Source organism: Quercus robur, chromosome 5 (assembly GCF_932294415.1).
Source record: "Quercus robur chromosome 5, dhQueRobu3.1, whole genome shotgun sequence".
Classification (NCBI taxonomy): domain Eukaryota; kingdom Viridiplantae; phylum Streptophyta; class Magnoliopsida; order Fagales; family Fagaceae; genus Quercus; species Quercus robur.
In genome coordinates, this window is record NC_065538.1 from 46676659 (window position 1) to 46698768 (window position 22110).

Sequence of the window (22110 nt, forward strand, 5' to 3'; positions counted from 1 at the left end):
CTTTCTAGTTAAGCAAACTTTAATTTTTCGTCAGTTTAGTACATATCACATTACACTCAATTATTATACATACATATATATATATATATATATATGTCATTTTGTTTTTCTCTAGAAACCGTATCATTTGCATGTTGGAAAATAAAAAGTGGACATAGTCGAAGTCATGAATTTGCATCTGACCGCGCGTGATTGCCAAAACGCGCAGTTGTGGGAGCTTTTGCATGGACTTCTAACATTCGTTGTTAGAATCTTTGAGTCTCCAGTATCTTTGATCAAAGAAAACTCGTCCAGTAGTGTGAGTTTTCAGTATTTTTGAATTTCTTACTCTTTTTTTCTTTTTGAATTTTGGATTTATCATGACTTTGTGTCCTTGAATTGGTCATAATTAAATATTTTAGTGATCATTATATATAATTATTACTACTTTTCTTGTATAATATCTTTGAATTTTCCGTACCTGCATCATTAACATCTCATAGACTCATTCAACTATCATTTAAGTTAGTTTATTTCTTTCTTTCTAAAAAATAATAATACTGTAATAAAAAGAAGAAGAGAAGGAAATTTACATTTTTTTTTTCACCTTAAATTATATCTCATTTTACATTACTCTCCTGAATAACAAGAAATGTATGATCAACCCCCCTGAACTAAAACTCATGTAACAATTTACTGTCTTTGGTCACTTTCTCAATTAAGTTTAACGAAATATAGGATTAAAAGATCAATTTACCCTCTCCTATCAATTTTAGAAAAAGAGGTACGTAAATTGGTCTTTTAATGCTAAATTTTATTAAACTTAATCCCAAATTGATGACAGATGATTAAGTGTTACAGAGTTATAATTTTGGAAGGTCAATCTTGCATTCCGACAGTTCATGGGTCAAAATGTAAAATGGGGTATAGCGAGGAAATATATTGTCTTCATCACATCATATGAGAATTTGGTGGAATATTGTTCTAGACCTGTTAGAGTTTGTTGGTTGTACAATAATGAGATGCCTTTAAGAAGGTGTGTTTGGTGGAGTTGAGCATTATTAGTCCTTCTGTTAATTATCGTTAGTCTCCATGCCTCTAATGATGTTATGGGTTGTGGCTCACACGGCCAAGTGGGTTTCTATTTGCATATGGGTGGTGATGCATTGTTGGTCTGCTTTGGTGTTGGTGTTATTGGAGCATATATGCTGGCCGGGTTTGGGAGGTGGCGCAGCATTGGCATGGGCTAAACCCTCCATCTCCATCAATTGGTTCATTGACAATCGAGTTGATGTTGCACAAGTTTCATGTGTAAGATAAAATTTAGAGTGCACTGGAAACAAAAGAAATAACAAACATAAACATACCTTCAATTATAGTTGCTTAAGTATTTTGAGAAAAACAAGACTCGATATATGATAATGTATACATAAAGGTGTCGTCTAGTCTATAGCATTTATCTCACATATTTCCTTTTGATAAAGACAAGCTATATATATAGGCTAGACTTGGGACCCTTTTAAATTAAGATTTGTTCCATAACCTCCTTCCATCAAGGAGTTTAAAACTTGTAACTTCAAGGTGTTTCTTAACTAAAAGGGTTATACCAATTGAGAGTTACTTAGAAATTGTTATTCACCATAATGTTTTTCATAGATAAAATCCTTAAGACATGAGTTTTCATTTATCATTTAAATGTAGGCCACATAAAGTTTTCTTAAAATCTTACATTCTCCCACTTGGCCCATTTGATATTTAAATTACTTGATAAATGATATTAACTTTAACACGACCATGATATTACTCATGTCAACTAATTGTGAAATGCTCACACTCAAACAAAGAATTCAATACATGAATCATGGTAGTAATACCTTAAATATAATGAGTACTTCCTTCCATATATTATAATGTATGGTAATCCTTATATGAGTACTTTATGAGCCATTAATTTTTTATGAATGGACTACCTATTAGCCATTTAGATCCTCTTTTATACATCCCCACATATATATCATTCTTATATACTCCACAGATATATCTAACTTAATATATATTCTTTATGTGCACAAAATAAAAATCTTATATTTTCTTCTCCAATACTAACCAAATATGTGTCCAAAACATAGAATAATAAGAGAGAAATTAAAAACCAAATGAGCTAACAAGTTCCATATGTCCAAAAGACATTTGTACTACTTTGCCGGCAAACCTTTAGTTATGAAATTAATATACATTAGCTCAATAATTTTAACTCAATGGGAACTTTTAGTTTCTTAAAATTCTCTCTTAAACTGAGTTACTTTATTTCGATATGTTTATTTCGGCTTTCACAGTTATTGTCCTTAGAGAAGAAAATTATAGCCAAGTTATCTTTGAAAAAAAAAATCTTTAAAGGTCTCATTATAAAATCGACAACCTTAAGACCTATCCATAATGCCTATCTTATAGCTTCATAGCATATAGGATATCTTACATGACAAAATTAAATCACTACTTCCAAGTAGTATGTCATTCATATTTAGGCGTAAAAACCCTCCCACTAATCTTAAGGTATATACATTGATTAACAATGTGCCAAATAAAACCAAATGGCATAACAAAGTTGGTGAACCTTTATATACCATTAGTGGGATACGTATATGTCTAACTTTTGCAAAGTATAACTTTTATTGGGAGTCAAACCTTAATGGATCTTGTAAATTAATATTAACAGCTTTCATAAAACCTTTAGCTTTATAGGAATAAATTCCCAAGTTCGTACTCTTGAGCAATTAGATCACTCTCACCCTCGTACTCAGTTTCTCATTTAACATATTTATTCAATGAGATGGGTGGTTCATCCACATGAGTACCAAAACAAAGATCCATAAACCTAGAGAAAATAAACTTTAATGCTATGAAACTTAAACTTTAATTCTAAATTAACCAATGTCAATTTAGTAGTAAATTCGACCTTCCTATGGGCAAAGGCACATCATGCATGGATTTACTATAAAAATTTATTCATAAAACTAGTAAATATAAACACTAAGAATCAAATTTTCCATACCTATGGGCCTAGGAAAAATCTCATCTTAATGCTACATTCACCATCTTATTCCAATTAAATCATAAAAATAATAACTTCCCTATGGGGCCAAGTCATTATCTTCATGAATTAATTTCAATTTAGATGTCTTTGTACCTAATGAAGTCTTGTAACAAAAATTTTGATGTGATTATCATCATGGCTTAAGATGCTATGGCCACTCCTAAGTCATTTTGATATTCACCACTTCAAATAGCATCATAAAGATCAACCAATCCTAATATTGATCATGACAGTATGCATTAAAAAATGATATTTCAATACATGATAAGTGCACAGAAACCTAGAATGCACTAAAATAAAATACTCACTTCAATGATCCAAATCTCATATATAATAATAAACTTTATGAAATAATTGCAAACTTAATTACATGCGACACATTTATCCCCATAATTTATTGTAAAATGTTATTGTAAAGTTGTAATTTACAACTATTTTATGTTGGCTTTAATTCCGTGCCAAATTTGTTTGTAATTTTGTTCAATCTTATGTACTCTGTGTTAGGTTCTAAAGTCTTAGGATTTTATGTATTTAGAACTCTAATTTGTATTGTTGGCAAACCATGATCAAAACAATGTGTTTAGAAGTGTTTTAGTCTAGCTCAAAGTTGTGCTTTTATGTAAAATTGGAATCGAGTTAAAGCAGGAAAGCATTGTGCCTTTCGGCCTGGCTCAATCGATCAAAAGACAGGCTCGATCGATCGAAGCTCGGGCAGAATGATTTTCTGCAGATTTGTCCAACTCAGCCTTAAGTGTTTTAAAACGTTTTTAGGGTTTCTTATTTGTCCTAAGTATAAAAGGCAAACCCTAACCACGTTTTAGTGTTGCTCATAATTGCGGTTTGTGTAAATCTCTTGTGAGATCTAGAGGAGCTTTCCTTTACACAAACTTAGGGTTTTCAAGAAGAAGATTTATCTACACCTTGATGATCAATTCAGTTACTGCCATTGAAGCTTAAAGAAAACACAAGAGGGTGTGCTTGTATCTGTTGGTGAATCCAAGAAAGAAGGAGTCCGTGGATTCGGAGTTTGCACGTGGTCGTGTTAGTAAGTTCTACTGGTTGGTAGTAATAAGAAGTCGAGCGTGGGGGCTTATAAGTCTTATTGTATGAACTTCGATTCTTTCAAGATAGTGGATTCAAGTTTACCTTAAGGATAGCTAGGTCAAATCTTCCCCAGGTTTTTACCGGTTTGGTTTCCTGGGTGATCATATCTTGTGTTATTTATTTTCCGCTGCTTTGCATGATTTGATCTTTGTTTTTGTATAACCTAGACTTGTTTAATTGGATTAAGTAACAACTTGGTTAATTATCTAGGTTAAATCAATTATTTTAAGGGGTCTAAAAACTATCAAGTGGTATCAGAGCGGGTAACTCTTTTGTTGTTGATCCTTTGATCACTGAGCTGATCCTTGACCCCTGTTGTCATGGAACACGGACACTCTCTAGTTATTCCTCCTCACTTTGATAGGAATAGTTATGCTTATTGGAAAGTAAGGATGAAAGCATTCCTGAAATCCATTGATGAGAAAGTGTAGAACTCCGTTGAATACGAATGGGAGAAGCCCACCACTCCTGTTAGTGAGTGGGAAACTTCTCAAAAAGAAGCAGCTGCGTTTAATAGTAAGGCTATGAATGCGATCTTTAACGCTGTTTCTATGGAGGAATTTAAGAAAATCTCTAATGTTGAGGTTGCTCATACTGCTTGGAATATCCTCCAAACTGTGCATGAAGGCACAAAGGCTGTCAAAATCAATAAATTGCAACAATTGACTTCTAAATTTGAAAGCATTAGGATGTCTGATGATGAATCTTTTGATGAATTCTATGCTAAATTGAATGATATTGTTAATTTTGCTTTTAATTTGGGTGAAATCTATGATCAACCTAAAATTGTTAGGAAGATTCTTAGATCTTTAACTGAAAATTTTAGACCCAAGGTGACTGCCATTACTGAAAGCAAGGATGTGGACTCCATCCCTGTTGATGAACTTGTAGGATCCCTTTAATCTTATGAGTTGGATCTACCCAAAACTACCAAATCCAAATCAATGGCTCTTAAGTCAATTGATGATGTTGAAGGTGGTAGATTTGATAATGAGCTCTCTGCTACAGAGATTGCCTACCTTGCCAAGAATTTTAGAAACTTTCTCAGGAATAGTAACAGAAAGGCAAGAGGCACAAACACTGTTAAACCTAGAAACTTTAAGAAGCATGATCCCACTAAGGTTAACAATAATGATAAACCTAGAGAAAAAGTAGGTCAATCTTCCAATAATTCTTTGGGCTCTCAGTGTTTTGGATGTCAAGGGTATGGACACATGAAATATGAATGTCCTACCTATTTGAAGTCTAAGGTTAAGGCTATGGCTGTAACCCTTAGTGATGGTGAAGTTTTTGATAATGAGTCTGATTGTGATAAGGATAGAAACTTCATTACTTTCACCGCTACTGCTGTAGTCGATGAGAGAATATCTGTTGAAGAGAATCCTTCTGATGGGGAACTCTCTGAAGATGCAGATCTTCAAGAGGCCTATAATAAACTTTGCAAAGTTGCTGTAAAGGATGCTATGAATGTTGAACTTGGCCTGAAGAAAATTGAATCTCTTGAGCTTGAAAAGAAGAATTTGCTTGTTAAACTGTTTGATGCTAATGAAATTTTGAATAATGTGAAAACTGAAAATATGCTTTTGCTTGATAAAGTTAAATCTTTGGATCTTGATTTATCTGTTGCTAGATCTGCTAGTTCTAAACTTGATCAAATGCTGAGTGTTCAAAAGTCTTCTTCTGACAAAACTGGATTAGGTTATGTTGAAAGCATCTTTGTGTCTGCTCCCCATTCCATTAAGTTTGTTCCTTCATCTTCTTCTTTTGAACCTTCTGTGAGTGAAATAGTAAGTGAAACTGTCAAACCCCCTGTGAGTGAGGTTGTTAAACACATAGAAGTTTCACCATCTAGGAAGATTAGGGTTGATCTGAAAGAGTCTAAGTCTAAGAAGCCTACCCTATCTAAGAACAAAACACATGATAAGCCTGCATGGATTTGTCACTTTTGTGGAAAGTCTAGACACATTCGTCCAAACTGTTACAAGCTGCAAGCTGCTAAGAGAGCAAACAAACCAAAAGTACCTGTGCCTCAAGCACAAGATCCTATGGTACTTATTGGTGAATTGGTAAAGGCTTTAAACCTTTATTCCAATCTTGGAGTTGGTAATCATTCACATGTGAATAAGAACTCCAATGTTCATGGTGCATCTAAAAGGTTTTGGATGCAAAATACTCAAACTAACTGAGTTTTTCTGACATGGTCCTTGTGCTTCATTGCTCTACCCTTTGTGACCATTGTTCTTTGGTTTTGTTTTTGTTTTTTGTTTTCTAGGATTTGCATTGCATAACATTCATGTGTTTCATTCTAAGTTTTTTTTAATAAAAAAAAAAAAAAAAAAGGAAGAAAAAGGAAGCAAATTTTGTTTTGTACTATTCTTCTTGGTTTTTGAGAACAAGGTTGGTCAATTTATTTTCACATAACATGTCTTTTGTACCTTGTTTAGCTTTGATGAGCTTACTTATTGCACTTTACTAGTTGAAATTTTGTAGTGCATGTTGTGTGGGAAAGATGTTTATGGTTCTTGATTTTTCTGTCTTAATCTTGAAGTCACATGTTTTTGAATGTTTGACTTGAACTTTTGGAGAAAGGCATAAATAACCATCTCACCACTGTTCACTAGCCAATCATGAACACCTTAGTGTATATCATAAAATTTTGTGCTCAAAAAAGTGTAGCACATGCACAAAAAGAACATAAGGTAAAGCCTCGGTTTAAATTGCTTAATACTTAAAATTGGTGTGTACTATTAGGCTTGATGTCAAACTCACACGACTTAAAATTGGTATGTACATTATGAGGCATAAATACAAGAAACTTACATGATTGCAAGCTTATGATCTAGGAGATGTGGGAGTTATATGATGTAACTCTTTAGGTGATAGTCTCTTTTAAATTCTTTGTGATGAATTTTGTAGACTTTGTGATTGATTGCTATTCACATATCACCTCACATGTATCTCAAGCTTTTGCTAGTTGCACACACTATACGAGTTACTCTTTGCTAAACTTTGTACATGTTATTGTGTGTGTTTATGGTCTGACCAACCAAGTTTTGCAAATACTTTGATTTTTGTGCAAAATTAATTTGTTGCTTGAAAATTTGTGGAGAATGCAAGAAATTTTATTTTTGGGGAATTTGGGCTTAAAATTCTTGTTTTGAAAATCACATCATAACATACTCATGCATTTTGTTCTTAAATTTCAATGCTTTGAGTTGATTCTAAATGTTTTTCAAAAAAAAAACTGTGTTTTTCCTCAAATTTAGTGAGCCTCTGCCCATTTCGATCGATCCATTCTGTTTTTCGATCGATTGAAATTTTTTAAATTTGATAGAGAGAGCCTCTGTCTGTTTTGATCGATCGAACTCTTTTCAAATTGTTTTGATAGAGTCTCTGTCTGTTTCGATCAATCGAGGCTATTCTCGATCGATCGAAACTCGTAAAACATGTTTTTTAAAAAGGTCAGATTGTCTTTTTCAAAGGGACTTTTTCAAAAAGTTTTTCAACTTTTCCTCTCTCTCTCTAACTTGGCTAAGGCTCCACCAAAGATTTTTTGTTGTTTTCCTCCAGAATTTTTGCAAGGTTTTTGTCTTTCAAAGCTGGTAAGTCCTTTTTGCCCTTCCTTTTGCATTTTATTTCATGTTTTCATGCACTGAATTGGGTATTTTTGGCACTTTCAATATTGTGGGGTTTTTGATGATTCAAACCTTTTCTGGTGAAATTGATCAATGGGTTTTTGTTCTAGGATGCTATATTGATGATTCTTGTAGATTAATTTGATCAATTTTGTGGTTTTTGAAAAATTGGAAATTCTAGGGTTTGAAATTGATCCAATTTGGGGATTTTGTCAAAATTGGGTTAAATTGATGAAATTGGCTTGTTAAATTGATGTATTTGGTCATTATTTTTTAAACTCTATCATACCTAATGATCAATTCGTCAATTTCTTTCAAATTGAACAAGTGGTTTTCAAAATTTTGGGGTTTTTGTGTTAATACTTCTATGTTCAAGCCAATTTTGTGAATTTGAACTTTTTGGACTTAAGTGCACTGCATTAGAACATGCATCATACCATTTAATTTGTTCATGCATCATATAGATTTTTATTCTATATTTTTTTTTGTACTAACTTGCAGTCTGCCCTTGGTTTTGTTTTTTTTGTTTTTTGTTCTTTTGCTCTGTGTTTTGGTCCTTATCTTAGCACTATGCCTAGGACAACTAGAGCCAATAGGACCCCTTCCACTTCCTCTGTGTCTCCCTCTAGGGTTGAGGAGTTTAGGAATGATAAGTGCAGAAAGGCCTTTGAGAATTTGAACTGTAAGCGTAAGATTTGGGCTGAGCGTGCTGTGATTTTAGATGAGCTTGATCCGGCCATTAGGGCTAACTTTGAGTCTAGAGGTTGGTTGCCTCTCTTAGAGATAAATCATCCACCCCCGACCGCCCTGATTAGAGAGTTCTTCTCGAACCTCTCTTGCCACGTCTATGATTCCAACACCCTTGTTAGGAGTTGGATACGAGGTGTTGAGTTCACCATTAACCCTCGGGTAGTGGCTGAGGCTCTTGGGGTGCCGGTTGTTCGGGAGCCTGTCTATCCCTATGATGAGTCACCTTCATTAGATGTTGTCATGTCATACATCATTGGGTCATCTATCCAGTGGGGTTCTGATCCTCGGATCACGTCCGCTGAATTTACCGAGACTGCCTATCTTTTCTTTAGGATAGCGTGTCATTCGTTGTGGCCTATTTCTCACTTCCACACCATTCCTTTAGAGCGATGTGTGTTTTTGTATGCCTTTGTTTCTGGAGCATCTATCTGTTTTCCTCACTTGTTCCTTCGTTCTTTGAACGAGGTTTATAGGAGTTCTGCCATAGGGCATGCGCTTATTCATCCTATTTTTATTCATAGGATTTTGCTCTTTTTAGGTCTAGATGATTTTTCGTCTGGTGAGCCTGTTCATGTTGTTGCTCCCATAGGTGCCACATTTCTTCGACAGAGGGCTGCTCACTTGAGAGTTGCTCCTTCACGTCTTAGAGGTGCGTCATCTAGTAGTGTTCCCCTTCCTCCCTCTTCTACAGGTGTTGATGCTGCTGAGACATCAGGTGCTGCTACTGATGATGATGTTCCTCCACCGACTGCTTTGGATGATTCAGACATTCGTCGTACGTTGGATCATGTCTTGACCGTTTAGGCGGCTCATGGACAGATTTTGGTGGACATGCTCGATGAGATCTGTGCCTTGCGTGCAGAGTTGGTGCAGTTTAGACCACCTCCCTTTTTATGATGGATTTTTGTTTGCCCTTTGGCATTCCGTCACAAAAAGGGGGAGTACTTTGTAGTGTTTTTGCTTTCGGGGGGAGTTTATTATTTTGGTTGCAGCTTGTGGAGTGTTGATTTTATTTAGGTGCTTCACTTTGTACTTTACATTTTTAGCTCTTGCCATGTTTTTTTTTTTTTTTTTTTTTTTATGGGATATTCATGTTAGGGGGAGTTTTATGTTTTGTTGGTACTTTATATGTTTCTTGTTTCAAACTGCTTATTGATTTATATTTATGAGTTATTCATTGATATATGTCTTTATTTGTGTGTTGTTTGAAATCAAGAATTTAATTTGTTTACTTGTATTGTTTCCACACATGCGGTTATGCATTTTGTTTAGTGTTTCAGGAAATATACATGTTGATTCAATTGAGCTGCTGTCTACACTTGCAACTGATGGATAGTAGTTAGGATTGAATTTATTTTATGAGCATTATTTTGTAAAGGGCTTTTTATTTTGTAAACTTTGAACTTCTAGTTGTGTTTTGTCACGGATTGCCAAAGGGGGAGTTTGTTAGGTTCTAAAGTCTTAGGATTTTATGTATTTAGAACTCTAATTTGTATTGTTGGCAAACCATGATCAAAACAATGTGTTTAGAAGTGTTTTAGTCTAGCTCAAAGTTGTGCTTTTATGTAAAGTTGGAATCGAGTTAAAGCAGGAAAGTATTGTGCCTTTCGACCTGGCTCGATCGATCGAAAGACAGGCTCGATCGATCGAAACTCGAGCAGAATGATTTTCTGCAGATTTGTCCAACTCAGCCCTAAGTGTTTTAAAATGTTTTTAGGGTTTCTTATTTGTCCTAAGTATAAAAGGCAAACCCTAGCCACCTTTTAGTATTACTCATAATTGCAGTTTGTGTAAATCTCTTTTGAGATCTAGAGGAGTTTTCCTTTACACAAACTTAGGATTTTCAAGGAGAAGATTTATTTACACCTTGATGATCAATTCAGTTGCTGCCATTGAAGTTTAAAGAAAACACAAGCGGGTGTGCTTGTATCTGGTGGTGAATCCAAGAAAGAAGGAGTCCGTGGATTCAGAGCTTGCACGTGGTCGTGTCAGTAAGTTCTACTGGTTGGTAGTAATAAGAAGTCGAGCGTGGGGGCTTGTAAGTCTTATTGTATGAACTTCGATTCTTTCAAGATAGTGGATTCAAGTTTACCTTGAGGATAGCTAGGTCAAATCTTCCCCAGGTTTTTACCGGTTTGGTTTCCTGGGTGATCATATCTTGTGTTATTTATTTTCCGCTGCTTTGCATGATTTGATCTTTGTTTTTGTATAACCTAGACTTGTTTAATTGGACTAAGTAACAACTTGGCTAATTATCTAGGTTAAATCAATTGTTTTAAGAGGTCTAAAAACTATCACTCTGTATTTTATGTGGGATTTCTTGTAAGGGTTGTGTGTGTGAGAGAGTATGTGAAGACTTAAGGCAAAGTGAAGAGCAAGAAGTTTTTGCGGATAGCTCGTGAGAAACTTCTTGCGAAGTGAAGCATGTGCCCAGCACATGACTGGAATGCGAAGAGTCAGGACAAGATGGTAACAACTGGTTTTTGCGAGTGTCTCGCGGGTAAGGCCTTCTTGCGAGATACCTATGAAACATTCTATTTTACCAATTTGTCATATCTGATACACACTATCTCTACTCACACTATATATACCTATTACCCACAGATGTTGAGGAGTGCTTCAGAGAGAAAACCCTAGCCACTATCCTTGAGAGTTAGAGATTGTTATACCCACAATTCTCTACACAATCCATTGTGGTCTTTCCTCAACTCCTACCTCTTCATTTCTATATCATTGAGAGGTTGATAACCCAAATACTTACCACACCAATTCTAAGTGTCAAGTGAGATTTTGGTGCTGCTGGGAAGCATTGGAAGAAGCCAAGCTTTGGCGGATGCAATCAGGCGTATTGCGGGATCCGGAGAACTAGACAAGACATGGTTTCGAGAAGTCTTGTTGGAGTAGGAGCTTGGAAGTCTTAGGTGCATTGGGTAGATTAGGCTTGGAGGGTCTCTTGCTATTCATGTATCCCAACTGATTGTCTAGTGAATTGATTTACCGCTTGGAGGGCGGCGAAGAGGTTTTACGCTGAGTACTTCGTTTTCTCTTCGATAACATATCAACATGTTATCTTGTGTTTGCATTCTTCTTCCCTACTCTTTTAGTTTTCATATTACTGTTGTGTTTTGATGAATATGGTTTAGAGTAGTTATATTGTTTATCTGCTCGCATTTACTCTATTCTGCACTTAGTTTAAGTAAGAGTAAAATCAATCAAGCCGTAATCTTTAATTTGGGGGTCTAAACAGCTCTTGTGTTTTATCACATTTTCAAGCTTTCAGTTATGGTTTCCAAAACATAAGGATCATTTGTGTTATCATGCAAAATATATTGATCCACAAAAATAGTCTCTAAAGCAATTCACATTTGAAAATTGTACAAATTATTAAGGCATGTTGGTCATATGAGCCACCATACTATCACAAATTATTTTCCAAATAATTAAGATTTTATATCTAGGAAATAAACATAAATACTTAGATGAGCACTTGATGAATATCAAAATTGAATTTACAAACACTTCAAGTGTCTTGGCATGTATTTTAGTCGAATTACCCACTAGTCCACATTAGCATATTGTAAAATATTATATGTGGACAATTTAAGATTAGAGAAAACAAAATCCTTGAGTCACACATGAATGAAAAACAAATAGATACAGCGTATCTACCATTAAACATGTCTAGTTCTATATAGATAATAATCATGTGGATTTCAAATTGATGCTTCCAATCTCAAAACTCAATGATAATGCTACACCAAAAAAAAAAAAAAAACTTGATCTCTAGGATTTAGAGTACACATACTCTATATTTGAATTCAGGACAACTTAAATTTCATCCCAAAATTAAATTAGTGCATACAAACTTTTACCATACAAATATACGGCAATTGGAAATAATAGAAATTTCTCTAACTAAAATCACTAAACAACATAGCATGAAGGATGGCTCTGATACCAAATGTAAGATAAAATTTAGAGTGCAACGGAAACAAAACAAATAACAAATATAAACATACCTTCAGCTATAGTTGTTTTAAGTGTTTTGAGAAAAACAGGACTTGATATATGATAATGTATATATAAAGGTGCCTTCTAGTCTATGGTCTTTACCTCGCATATTTCCTTTTGATGGAGACAGACTATATATATAGGCTAGATTAGGGACCCTTTTAAATTAAAATTTGTTCCATAACCTCCTTCCATCAAGGAGTTTAAAACTTGTAATTTCAAGGTGTTTATTAACCAAAGGGGTTATACCAATTGAGAGTTACTTAGAAATTGTTGTTCACCATAACGTCTTTCACAAATAAAATCCCTAAGATATGATTTTTCATTTTTCATTTAAATGTGGGCCATATAAAGTTTTCTTAAAAGCTTACATTATGAGCTACCATATGGAAGACCAAAGCCTATGGTGGACTGGAACATGTGCAGTAGGCTGTGCACATGTATCTAACAAGTGGCAGCAGCAGCATGGGGTACTGACAATTACCAAGTAATTGTGGCTGGGGCTAACTTTGTGCATCTGCTGGATTTTTAAACAATGTATTCAAAGGGCAATTACCCATGTTGTGGCAGTAAACATAGAAACAGTTACTCGGCTAAGTAATTGCTCATGCCAATTTTTTCATGCAATATAAAAACCTATACTGTTGGGGATGTCAGCAACAAGTGTGTATGGGAAAAATTTGTGTCAGTGTTAGGCAAAGAAAAACAAGTTTACTTTCTGTAGGATCATATATAGTATCTTTGTGTGGGTTTGGGTTATATATAGCCTAGGCGGTTGGATTTTTAAACTAAGGCAAATTTTGTATGAGGTAAAGCCTTGGCGTTCCTTTGATATAAAGTAATAAAAGGTTGGAAGTTTTTCCATTTGTGTTGTGTATTTGCTTTGCATGCTATGTGCTTGCATTATGTGCTTGTTTAATTAATTCACAAAAATTGGTTTGGTGTTCCTACTTCCTAGTGTGTGAGTGGTGGCTATTGACTAAGATTAAATGGGCTACTTAGTGTCGTCACAAGGTAGAAAATTTGAAGCTAAAATCTGCCATGTGACACCTAGATATGTAGCTCAGTTTTTTTTGTTTGTTTGTTTGTTGTTATAGCTCAGTTTTCTTTATCAAAACAAAACCACTAAAATAAACAGTTGTTGCATATAAAATCTTCTTTTATTACATTTGAATTTTATTTATCTCACTTAATTTTTATCTACTTTCCTCTGCAACCAAATGAAGGATTAGATTGCTTTGTTTCACATCTACCTAAGCTACACGCATTTGTAAATGGTGCTACTACTTTGAAATAAGAGAATAATAGGAGGAACAAACCTTGGTTGCTGTTGTTGTTGTAGACGATATATACTACCAAAAAAAAAAAAAAATTTGGGCTTAACTACATAAAGAATTTCACTATCATCTCTGGTTGGATTTAATTCTCCCACTAAACTTATCTTTTTAAGGAAATCACTTTTGGCATTATGGAAACAAAGGCATAGTGGATTATCTTATGAATAAGAATTGCCAAAATAAAATATTAATGACTTATCAAAGTTGAAAGCTATATATATGTTTGTATTTAGGGTCTCTCTCTCCCTCTCTCTCTTGAATTTAAGTGTTTCTTCCCAATAGGTTTTGATATGGGGAAGACCCGTTAGAAACTAGTTTGATCTTGGTCTTCCACTATTGAAGCAGGTCATGTGTGTTATTTCACTTTAAAAAATACCGTGTCACTTAAAAATGCAATCTAATTACTTTGTTAGATTGCATTGTGGATATACATCACTGTTAGTTTCTTCAAAACCTTCTCCCCTCTCCCCTTGTGTGTGTGTGTTAAAATACTTAGTATTCTCAAAAAAAAAAAAAAAAAAAAAAATTTTTTAGGATTAGAAATTTAACCAACTTTTGAATTGATTAGGTACCCACATATTTCTTTCTCCTACATTGAGCCTTCTTTATGCTTTCATTTATGTTTTTTTGACTTTTAAACATTTCTTCAACAAAATACTATGAGGTCGGTTATGGCTGCGTAATGAAGCAAATTAACATCGAGTGAGTGAAGTGATACATTCCAAATTATAGGTAGGCATAATGCTACTACCCCAAGCCACAGAGAAATTAAGTGTAAATATGCCAAAAGTATATTAATTTTGCATATCAAATGAAATAAAACAGTGTAAAAGATGCACCAAATGGCCATTGAGTGCAATTCATCTACTTAGGAGGTTTAAATAGTAAGGTTACACATGTAAAACTGCTAATTTAAAAACTTCTAAATTTTAGCAAATTTTTTAAAAAGTAATTTTTTCTAATCGCCTTTCTGCCTCTTTTTTTGCTCACACTCTCTCTCACATTGATTTTTTTAACTCCTAAATTTTAGATAAATTAAATAAATAAAAAACAGTTTTTCCTAACTACTTTCTGCCTCCTTCATATTTTTAAAAAAGAAAGTATAATAGTTTTTTTTTCTCTGCCTCCTTCATATTTAAAAAAAAAAAAGAAAGTATAATAGTATTTTTTTTTTCTCTCACTCTCTCTCACGTTTTTTTTTTTTTTTGGGTTGATAAACTTTTTCTCTCACGTTAGACATCTAGCCTCTAGGGAAAATTAAAAATAAAAATAAATAATTGTAGTAAAATAACTTAACCCATTACCAAGTAGTTATCCAAAAAAATAAAAAGCAGTTATTCAAATTTAAAATTCCACCAAACCCATTATGATATACTACAACAAACAAGGCCTATGGTGATGAAATTTAGTGAGGAAAATGTATTTCGTCACCAAATATGAACATTCAGTGATGAAATTTATATTTCGTCACCTAACATGGAAAAAGGAATTAAATTGGTGACGAAATGAAATTTTCATTGCCATATGTCTCAAAAAATTCTTGCTCCAATTTTCATTGACATATTCTTGCTCCAATATGTCTTAAAGAATATTTTTTACGAGGTTCATTCAAATTTGTGTTGAAGATGTTGATAAGGACCTCTTTGTAAATAAAATTTTTTTTTTTTTCACTTTGATCATTATGATAATATTGATGAGATCTTTCGTAACCTATGATCCAAAGGACAATTTTTTTTAGTCAACACAAGTTCTTTTAGATAATAAATCTTAGGTAGGAGATAAATCTTGTAGTATATGTGACTTCCTTATAAAAAAATTTATTCATAGTATTAGCAAGAGAATTAAAGATAAACTATAAGTTCATTGGGCATATGTTTTCTTAGTATAATGAAAATATTAATTATTATTCCTAAGATTAAATCTAGTAAATTATCTATTCTCTATTACTATAATAAAGTTATTAATTATTGTTGTTAAGTGAGTTTTAATTATTATTACTTAGAATACTCTAATTCATTAATAATTAGTTTTTGTTTTTACTCTTTTCAATTCTTTTATTTAGCAATTCAACTCAATTTTGACAACTTACAGGTCTTTGTAAATCATTAAGAAGAATTTTGTTGTGTTTTTTACATTACTCTATTAAGAATTCAACGCAACAATATAATCATTAAAAAAAATGTCTTCATTCTCCACTCTCTCACGCCCCACTTCCACTACCTCACACTTAATTTTCTTTTAGTGTTTCACTTAATTAATAGCTCATTTAATTTTCTTTTTCTAAGATTTAAGATCAAAAAATTATTAATTTTTGTTGTTGTTGGACTTGCTATTTTCTTTTTACTAGATTTTAGATCAAATTGGTTTGATGTTGGGTTTTTTCTTTTTGTTTAAGAAGGCCAAGATAAATTTTATTATCGAATTGATTTGTTCTTTGGACTTATTTTAGGGGGTTCAAAATTTTATTTTAAGGTGTTCAAAAAAAAATATATATTAAAATGTTATATTAAAAAAAAAAATCACAAGTCAGGGGGTTCATTTGAACCCCCTGAACACCATGTGGCGCTGCCATTGCCAATATTATTTTTGAGTGCAAAATGTGGTAGGGGAGTATGGTGACGAAATATTTCGTCACAAAAAGGGAGCTCTAGGGTGACGAATATTTTTGTCACTAAATAGTGACAATAGGCGACAAAAAGCTAAATTCATCACCAATCTGTCCAAAAAAAAAACCAGGCTCCAGACTAAAATGTAAGGAAATTTATGGTGACAAAAAATGACATTAGGTGATGGAACTTTTTTGTCACTATAGAGTTTGACGAAATTTCAAATTTCAATACTCTCAGCCTCTAACTTCACCAAATATCTCTCTCTCTCTCTCTCTCTCTCTCTCTCTCTCTCTCTCTCTCTCTCTCATGTTATCAAAAAAATATTAGTCTCTCTTTCTTCTCTCACCTCACCCTTCATGACCCTTATAGCCACTCATGCAGCCACGGTCGTAGCAAGTCATCACCTTGCTGTCACCGGTTATTTGTCGTCATCTCCAATTGGTAATCTCTCTCTCTCTCTCTCAAACACACCCTAGGTCCTTAGTCCTCAAATGGTGATGATGTTTTGTTTATTGCAGAAAATTATTATCATTTAATTTAATTTGTTTTTTAAGTATGACATTGTGAAGAAGGTACTAGTTTGTAAATTATGTATGGCATGGCTATGTTTAAGACTTTTGAGACCAAACCTTTTGTTTCCCTTCAAATTTGGTGTAGTAATTGATAATTATAAAAACAAGAAAATTGTTCAATTTAATGGTCTTACAATTTTTGCTCAACTTGTATTAGATTTAGAATTGAACTAGTTATGTCATTTGTAGAATATCATCCTATATATGCTTTTTTCTTTTTTATGAATAAAAATTATATAACATGTGAATGAGGACTAGAGGTACAGCTTTAACATAGTCATTGACTTATTTTGCTTTCAAAAAATAAACTTTCAATTTTTCGATAAATGTATGTGATTCTAATGAAAGATTGTATGCTTGGTTTTGGCCTTTTATGTTTATTTTTGTTCTTTGTCTTTTGCTCTTCCATTTTCAAATTTTCTTTGTTTTGTGTCTCAATTGATTAATATTTAATTAAACTATCCAAAATGGTTTGTTTTTGTTCAAATAACACTTTGAATGCTTCTCTTCATTTTTTTTTTTTTTAATTATTAACAATGGTGTACTAGGAGGAAAGTAGTGCACAAGAACACTAAAAGAAGGGCAAGTGGACCAACAGGTGAGTTAGTACACTTGGCTTGAGTATAGTGTGAACTTTAACTTAAATACTTCTAAAATTGTATAATGAAAATGATATGGTTGATGTTATGGTGGATTGTTGAGTTGGAGCAAGTGAGTAGTTTGCACGTTGTTATAAGGTGGTTTAAGTTAATATGGTAACTTAAAAGTGTTGATTCCTTTGTATATATTTGTTTGATTATTGAAGTTTATGATATATATAAAGTGCTTTTGTGTATAAGGTGGTTTAAGTTAATATTTAACTAACAAAGCTAATTCCATGCCAACACTTGAAGTTTTGCGCTCGTGGTGGTTTAAGTTAATATATAACTTACTTTTATGTTTTAATAGTATAATGACACTTTAATTCCTTTTTAGATTGTATGGATGATTTGTTTTTGGATGTGGTTGGAAATGAATGAATGATTTGTTTATGGATGTGGTTGGAAATGAATAGGTTAATGTAATGACAAGTAAATGTAAAGAACATTAATAAAAAATATAAAAAAATGGTGACAAAAATTTTTGTCACCAATATCTGACTATAAGCAGAAATTGGTGACGAAATAATTCGTTACCTAATCTATTGAAATTGAAAATTAAAAAAAAAAAAATACACTCAGTGACGAAATATTTCATCTCCTTATATGGTAAAAAAAAAATTACAAATAAAAAATCATTGGTGATGAATTTATTTCATCTCTGAATATAATGTTTAGTGACGAAAATATTTTGTCACCTATCATTTTTTTTATTAAAAATTTTTAGACCTATTGGTGATGAAACTTTTCGTCACCAGGACATTCAGTGATGGATATGTCTTTAGTGATGAAATAATTGTGACGAAAAGTTTCTTCACCATAGTCCACTTTTGTTGTAGCATTAAACACTAAAATAGTTATTCAAATTTAAAACTCAAAACTCTGTCTCCAAACCCACTACTATAATTACACGTACTTTTTTTTTTCTTTGTTCTTTATTCTACATGTCTCTCTATCTTTATCATCTTCTCTTCCTTCTTTGAATTCTAAAAAACAAATCTAATCATGTACATCTATTCCCATATTCCCACTAATTTCAAAGGAAGGCAATCACTCAAAACTCAATTAGGAAATCATTTGTTTTTAATAAATTTCATTATATTGCTTTCTCTTTATATATTTTCCTCTAATTGCTCTATAAGAAAAAAAAGCCTCATCACATGTGCGAAGTGCGTGTGATGAGACTAGTGTGTGTGTGTGTGTGTGTGTGTATATATATGAGATCGAGTTCAAGTTATACTACGAAATATATTTATTTTATTGGGTGTGAGTTTTAATAAATTTACCGTTGGATTAGATTTTTTTTTCTTATACTTTACATGTTTAAAAAATTTTAAGATGATCTAAAATCAATAATTATGTTATAGATAAAAAGTTTAAATTCAAGTTTTTATACTTAAAATTGCGTATAAAAGGTGGATATTTTGATCGAACATAATAATATTAGACTGACACAAAATCTTGGCATGCATGTTAAGAGTTAAGACAAAAAAAAAAAAAAAAACATATAGGGTCCGTTTGGATACAATTTATTTTATTAAAAACTGAAAACTGAATACACTGTAGCAAAATAATTTTTAAATGTATAAATAGTACCGTGAGACTCATTTTTAATATTTGTTTCTGAATAAAGTGGTTGTGGGTTCCGTGAACAGTCCGTGAACAGTGACTTTCGCTTCTGATGATAGTTCTTTATCATCAGATCAAAATACCATTCGATTTTTGGTGTAGGCGGGGATTGAACCCCAGATCTCTTATTCAACCATCAGAGACTTTACTAGTAGAGATAACTGGAACCTACTATTAAAAAATTATTAGATGGTGTAATTTTACATAAGAGTTATACAAAGTCACGAGTGTAGCAACCCAATCAATATTTATGAATTCAATACTTAAATTTCAGCTTCTATTTGATACAATAAAAGGAAATAAAAAATAAAAAATCAGCGTATAATTTCAACATTTATTGTCTCATTTCAAGAACTAAAATTACACCTGGACTAACTTTTCAGCCCAAAACTTTGATGCAGGGGTTGATTGATATAAAACCGGGCCAGCTATTGTATTGAGACCCGCTCCAATTCAAACCGGGCCCATAACCCCGCCCTCGCCCCTTTTTTCCTTTCCAAACGAACTCGCTCAGAGCAGAATTCAAAAAGAGAGTAGCAGCAGCAGCAGCAAGCAGCAAGCAGCAAGCAGCAAGCAAGAACCGAAACGACGGCGTAGTAGCAAGAAAACACAAAAAACACAGAAAACGACAATGTCGCATTTCTGGAAGCCCGGCACCGAGAAGCCTCGCATGGTCGACGACGAAGAAGGTGGAGTTCTGTTCTTGTCCACCGTTGCCTCTTCCTCATCTTCTTCGGGATTCGGCTATGGAAGCATGGAAAAGCAGAGGCAGAGGCTTCCCGTGTATAAATACCGCACCGCGATTCTGTATTTGGTTGAAACTCACGCCACTTCTATTATCGTTGGCGAGACTGGCAGTGGCAAAACCACTCAGATTCCTCAGGTTCACTTTCTTTTTTTCCCTTTGCTTATTTTCATTTGTAAAAAAATGAAACTTCCTATTAGGTCAATTGTACAATAATGAAAAGACAGGAGAGAAATGTTACATAAGTGACCAAACTAATCTATCATCCTTAGTTGAGTATGGTTCCTAGGTGTTGAAGTAAAATCACCCTATCAATAATAAGGAAAATTCAGGGTCAAGTTGTAACACCTAACCAGGTATGGACCCAAAAAGAAACTATTGGAACAATCCACCTTTTGTATCTAATTAAATAACTTTTTGCAATTGTATGTTCATTTATCAGCCTTTACCTTCCAATGGTCCAGGAACTGGGGTTCAAATTTCACCAGCCCCCCCCCCCCTCCTATTATTTACCTATATGTATTTATCAGCCTTTTCCTTCATCTATCTTAAATACCAAATTTCTCTTCTCTGCCCCCACATGGTTAAAATTATCTACTTGAAAATCCAAAATCTAAATAGCCACTTAAGGACCAACAATTGCAAATACAGGTCTTGGAAATATCCAAGCCAACAAGAATCAAAAACAGTGAAAAACACAAAATCTGAGTGTAAATACAGATACCCAATCTCATTCTCATCAATCGGAGTATCTGCTTTCGGCTTTTTCACCCTCTAGTATCGATCCATCTTCTCCACCATCAAAAATTTAAAAAAAAAAAATCACATCAAAACCATGCTATTCGAAACCCTAACTAAAGCAAATCCATTCAACAGAGAAACCACCTAAAAACGAAGAAAAACCAAAATATAACAATAAAGATCATAACTTTATACCTTGGCAGGCCAAGCAGGGAAGCCCTTGACTTTAGCAAGCACAAGATCGCCGACCTTCCATTGCCAGCGAGCTGCCACCGCTGCTGCTTTACTCAAGCCTTTTCTCCGACTCGGGGCCATCGGACTTGAAAACCTTACCCAATCAAAATCGAATCGGGTAGGCCAAACCAATAGCCAACACAAAAACGAAGAAAAAGAAGAAGATTCTAGATTCACACTAGGGGACTAGGATTTTGGATAAGAGTTAGATAGAAAGAGAGAGATGGGGAGGAAGAGAATGACTGGAGAGGGAAATGGGAGAATGGCTGCTGTTGAAGAGAGAGACAAATGCTAAAAAATAGGGTTAGTAGGGTTATAAAGCAAACCCAAAATGAAGTAGTTTTGCTAATAAGAAGAGAAAAAATAAAAAAGCTCTTACTATGGGTCGAACTTGGGCCGACTGGTGGGAATACGTGTGTCCTTGCCGCTAGGACACCTGGAACTTTCTTGATATAATTTGAACAAATTAATATTTAATATCTAATGCGGTGATTAAAAATTAAGATGTTTTTAGTGGGTTCGAACCTAGGGAAAATATTGTCACATGCGTGTCTTATCACTAAACTAGTGTAATTGTACATAAATATTTTATAAATAGTAATATTTTATAATTTATAAACTTAGCCTATAGCTGCGTTTTTCAAATGCGGCTATAGGTCTTTTTATTTATTTTTTATTTTTTAAGAAGAACCTATAACTGCATTTTAAAAATGCGGCTATAGCTAATCTATAGCCTCAATTTAAAAACATGGCTATAGACTTAACCTATAGCCTCGTTTTAAAAACGCAACTATAGGTTAGCTATAGCTGTGTTTTTTAAATGCGACAATAGGTCCTTCTTAAAAATAAATAAATAAATAAATTATTTGCCTAGATCTATAACCACGTTTATAAATGCAGCTATAGACTTAACCTATAGCCTCATTTAAAAATGCAGCTATAGGTTAGCTATAGCCGCATTTAAACGTGGCTATAGGTCCTCATTTAAAAAAATAATATTTTGCTGGACCTATAGCCACGTTTATGAACACG

At 33.5% G+C, this 22110-nt stretch overlaps 1 protein-coding gene across 1 annotated transcript in view; it reads left to right on the forward strand.

The window, feature by feature from the left end:
• Positions 1-19865: 19865 nt before the first annotated feature.
• LOC126726123 (probable pre-mRNA-splicing factor ATP-dependent RNA helicase DEAH9) overlaps positions 19866-22110 on the forward strand; it is a 36039-nt gene continuing 33794 nt past the window's right edge. Inside the window, exon 1 of the mRNA XM_050431242.1 lies at positions 19866-20241. Within this exon, the coding sequence (XP_050287199.1) occupies positions 19990-20241 (252 nt within the window). The 5' untranslated portion in view covers positions 19866-19989. The remainder of the gene's footprint in view (positions 20242-22110) is intronic.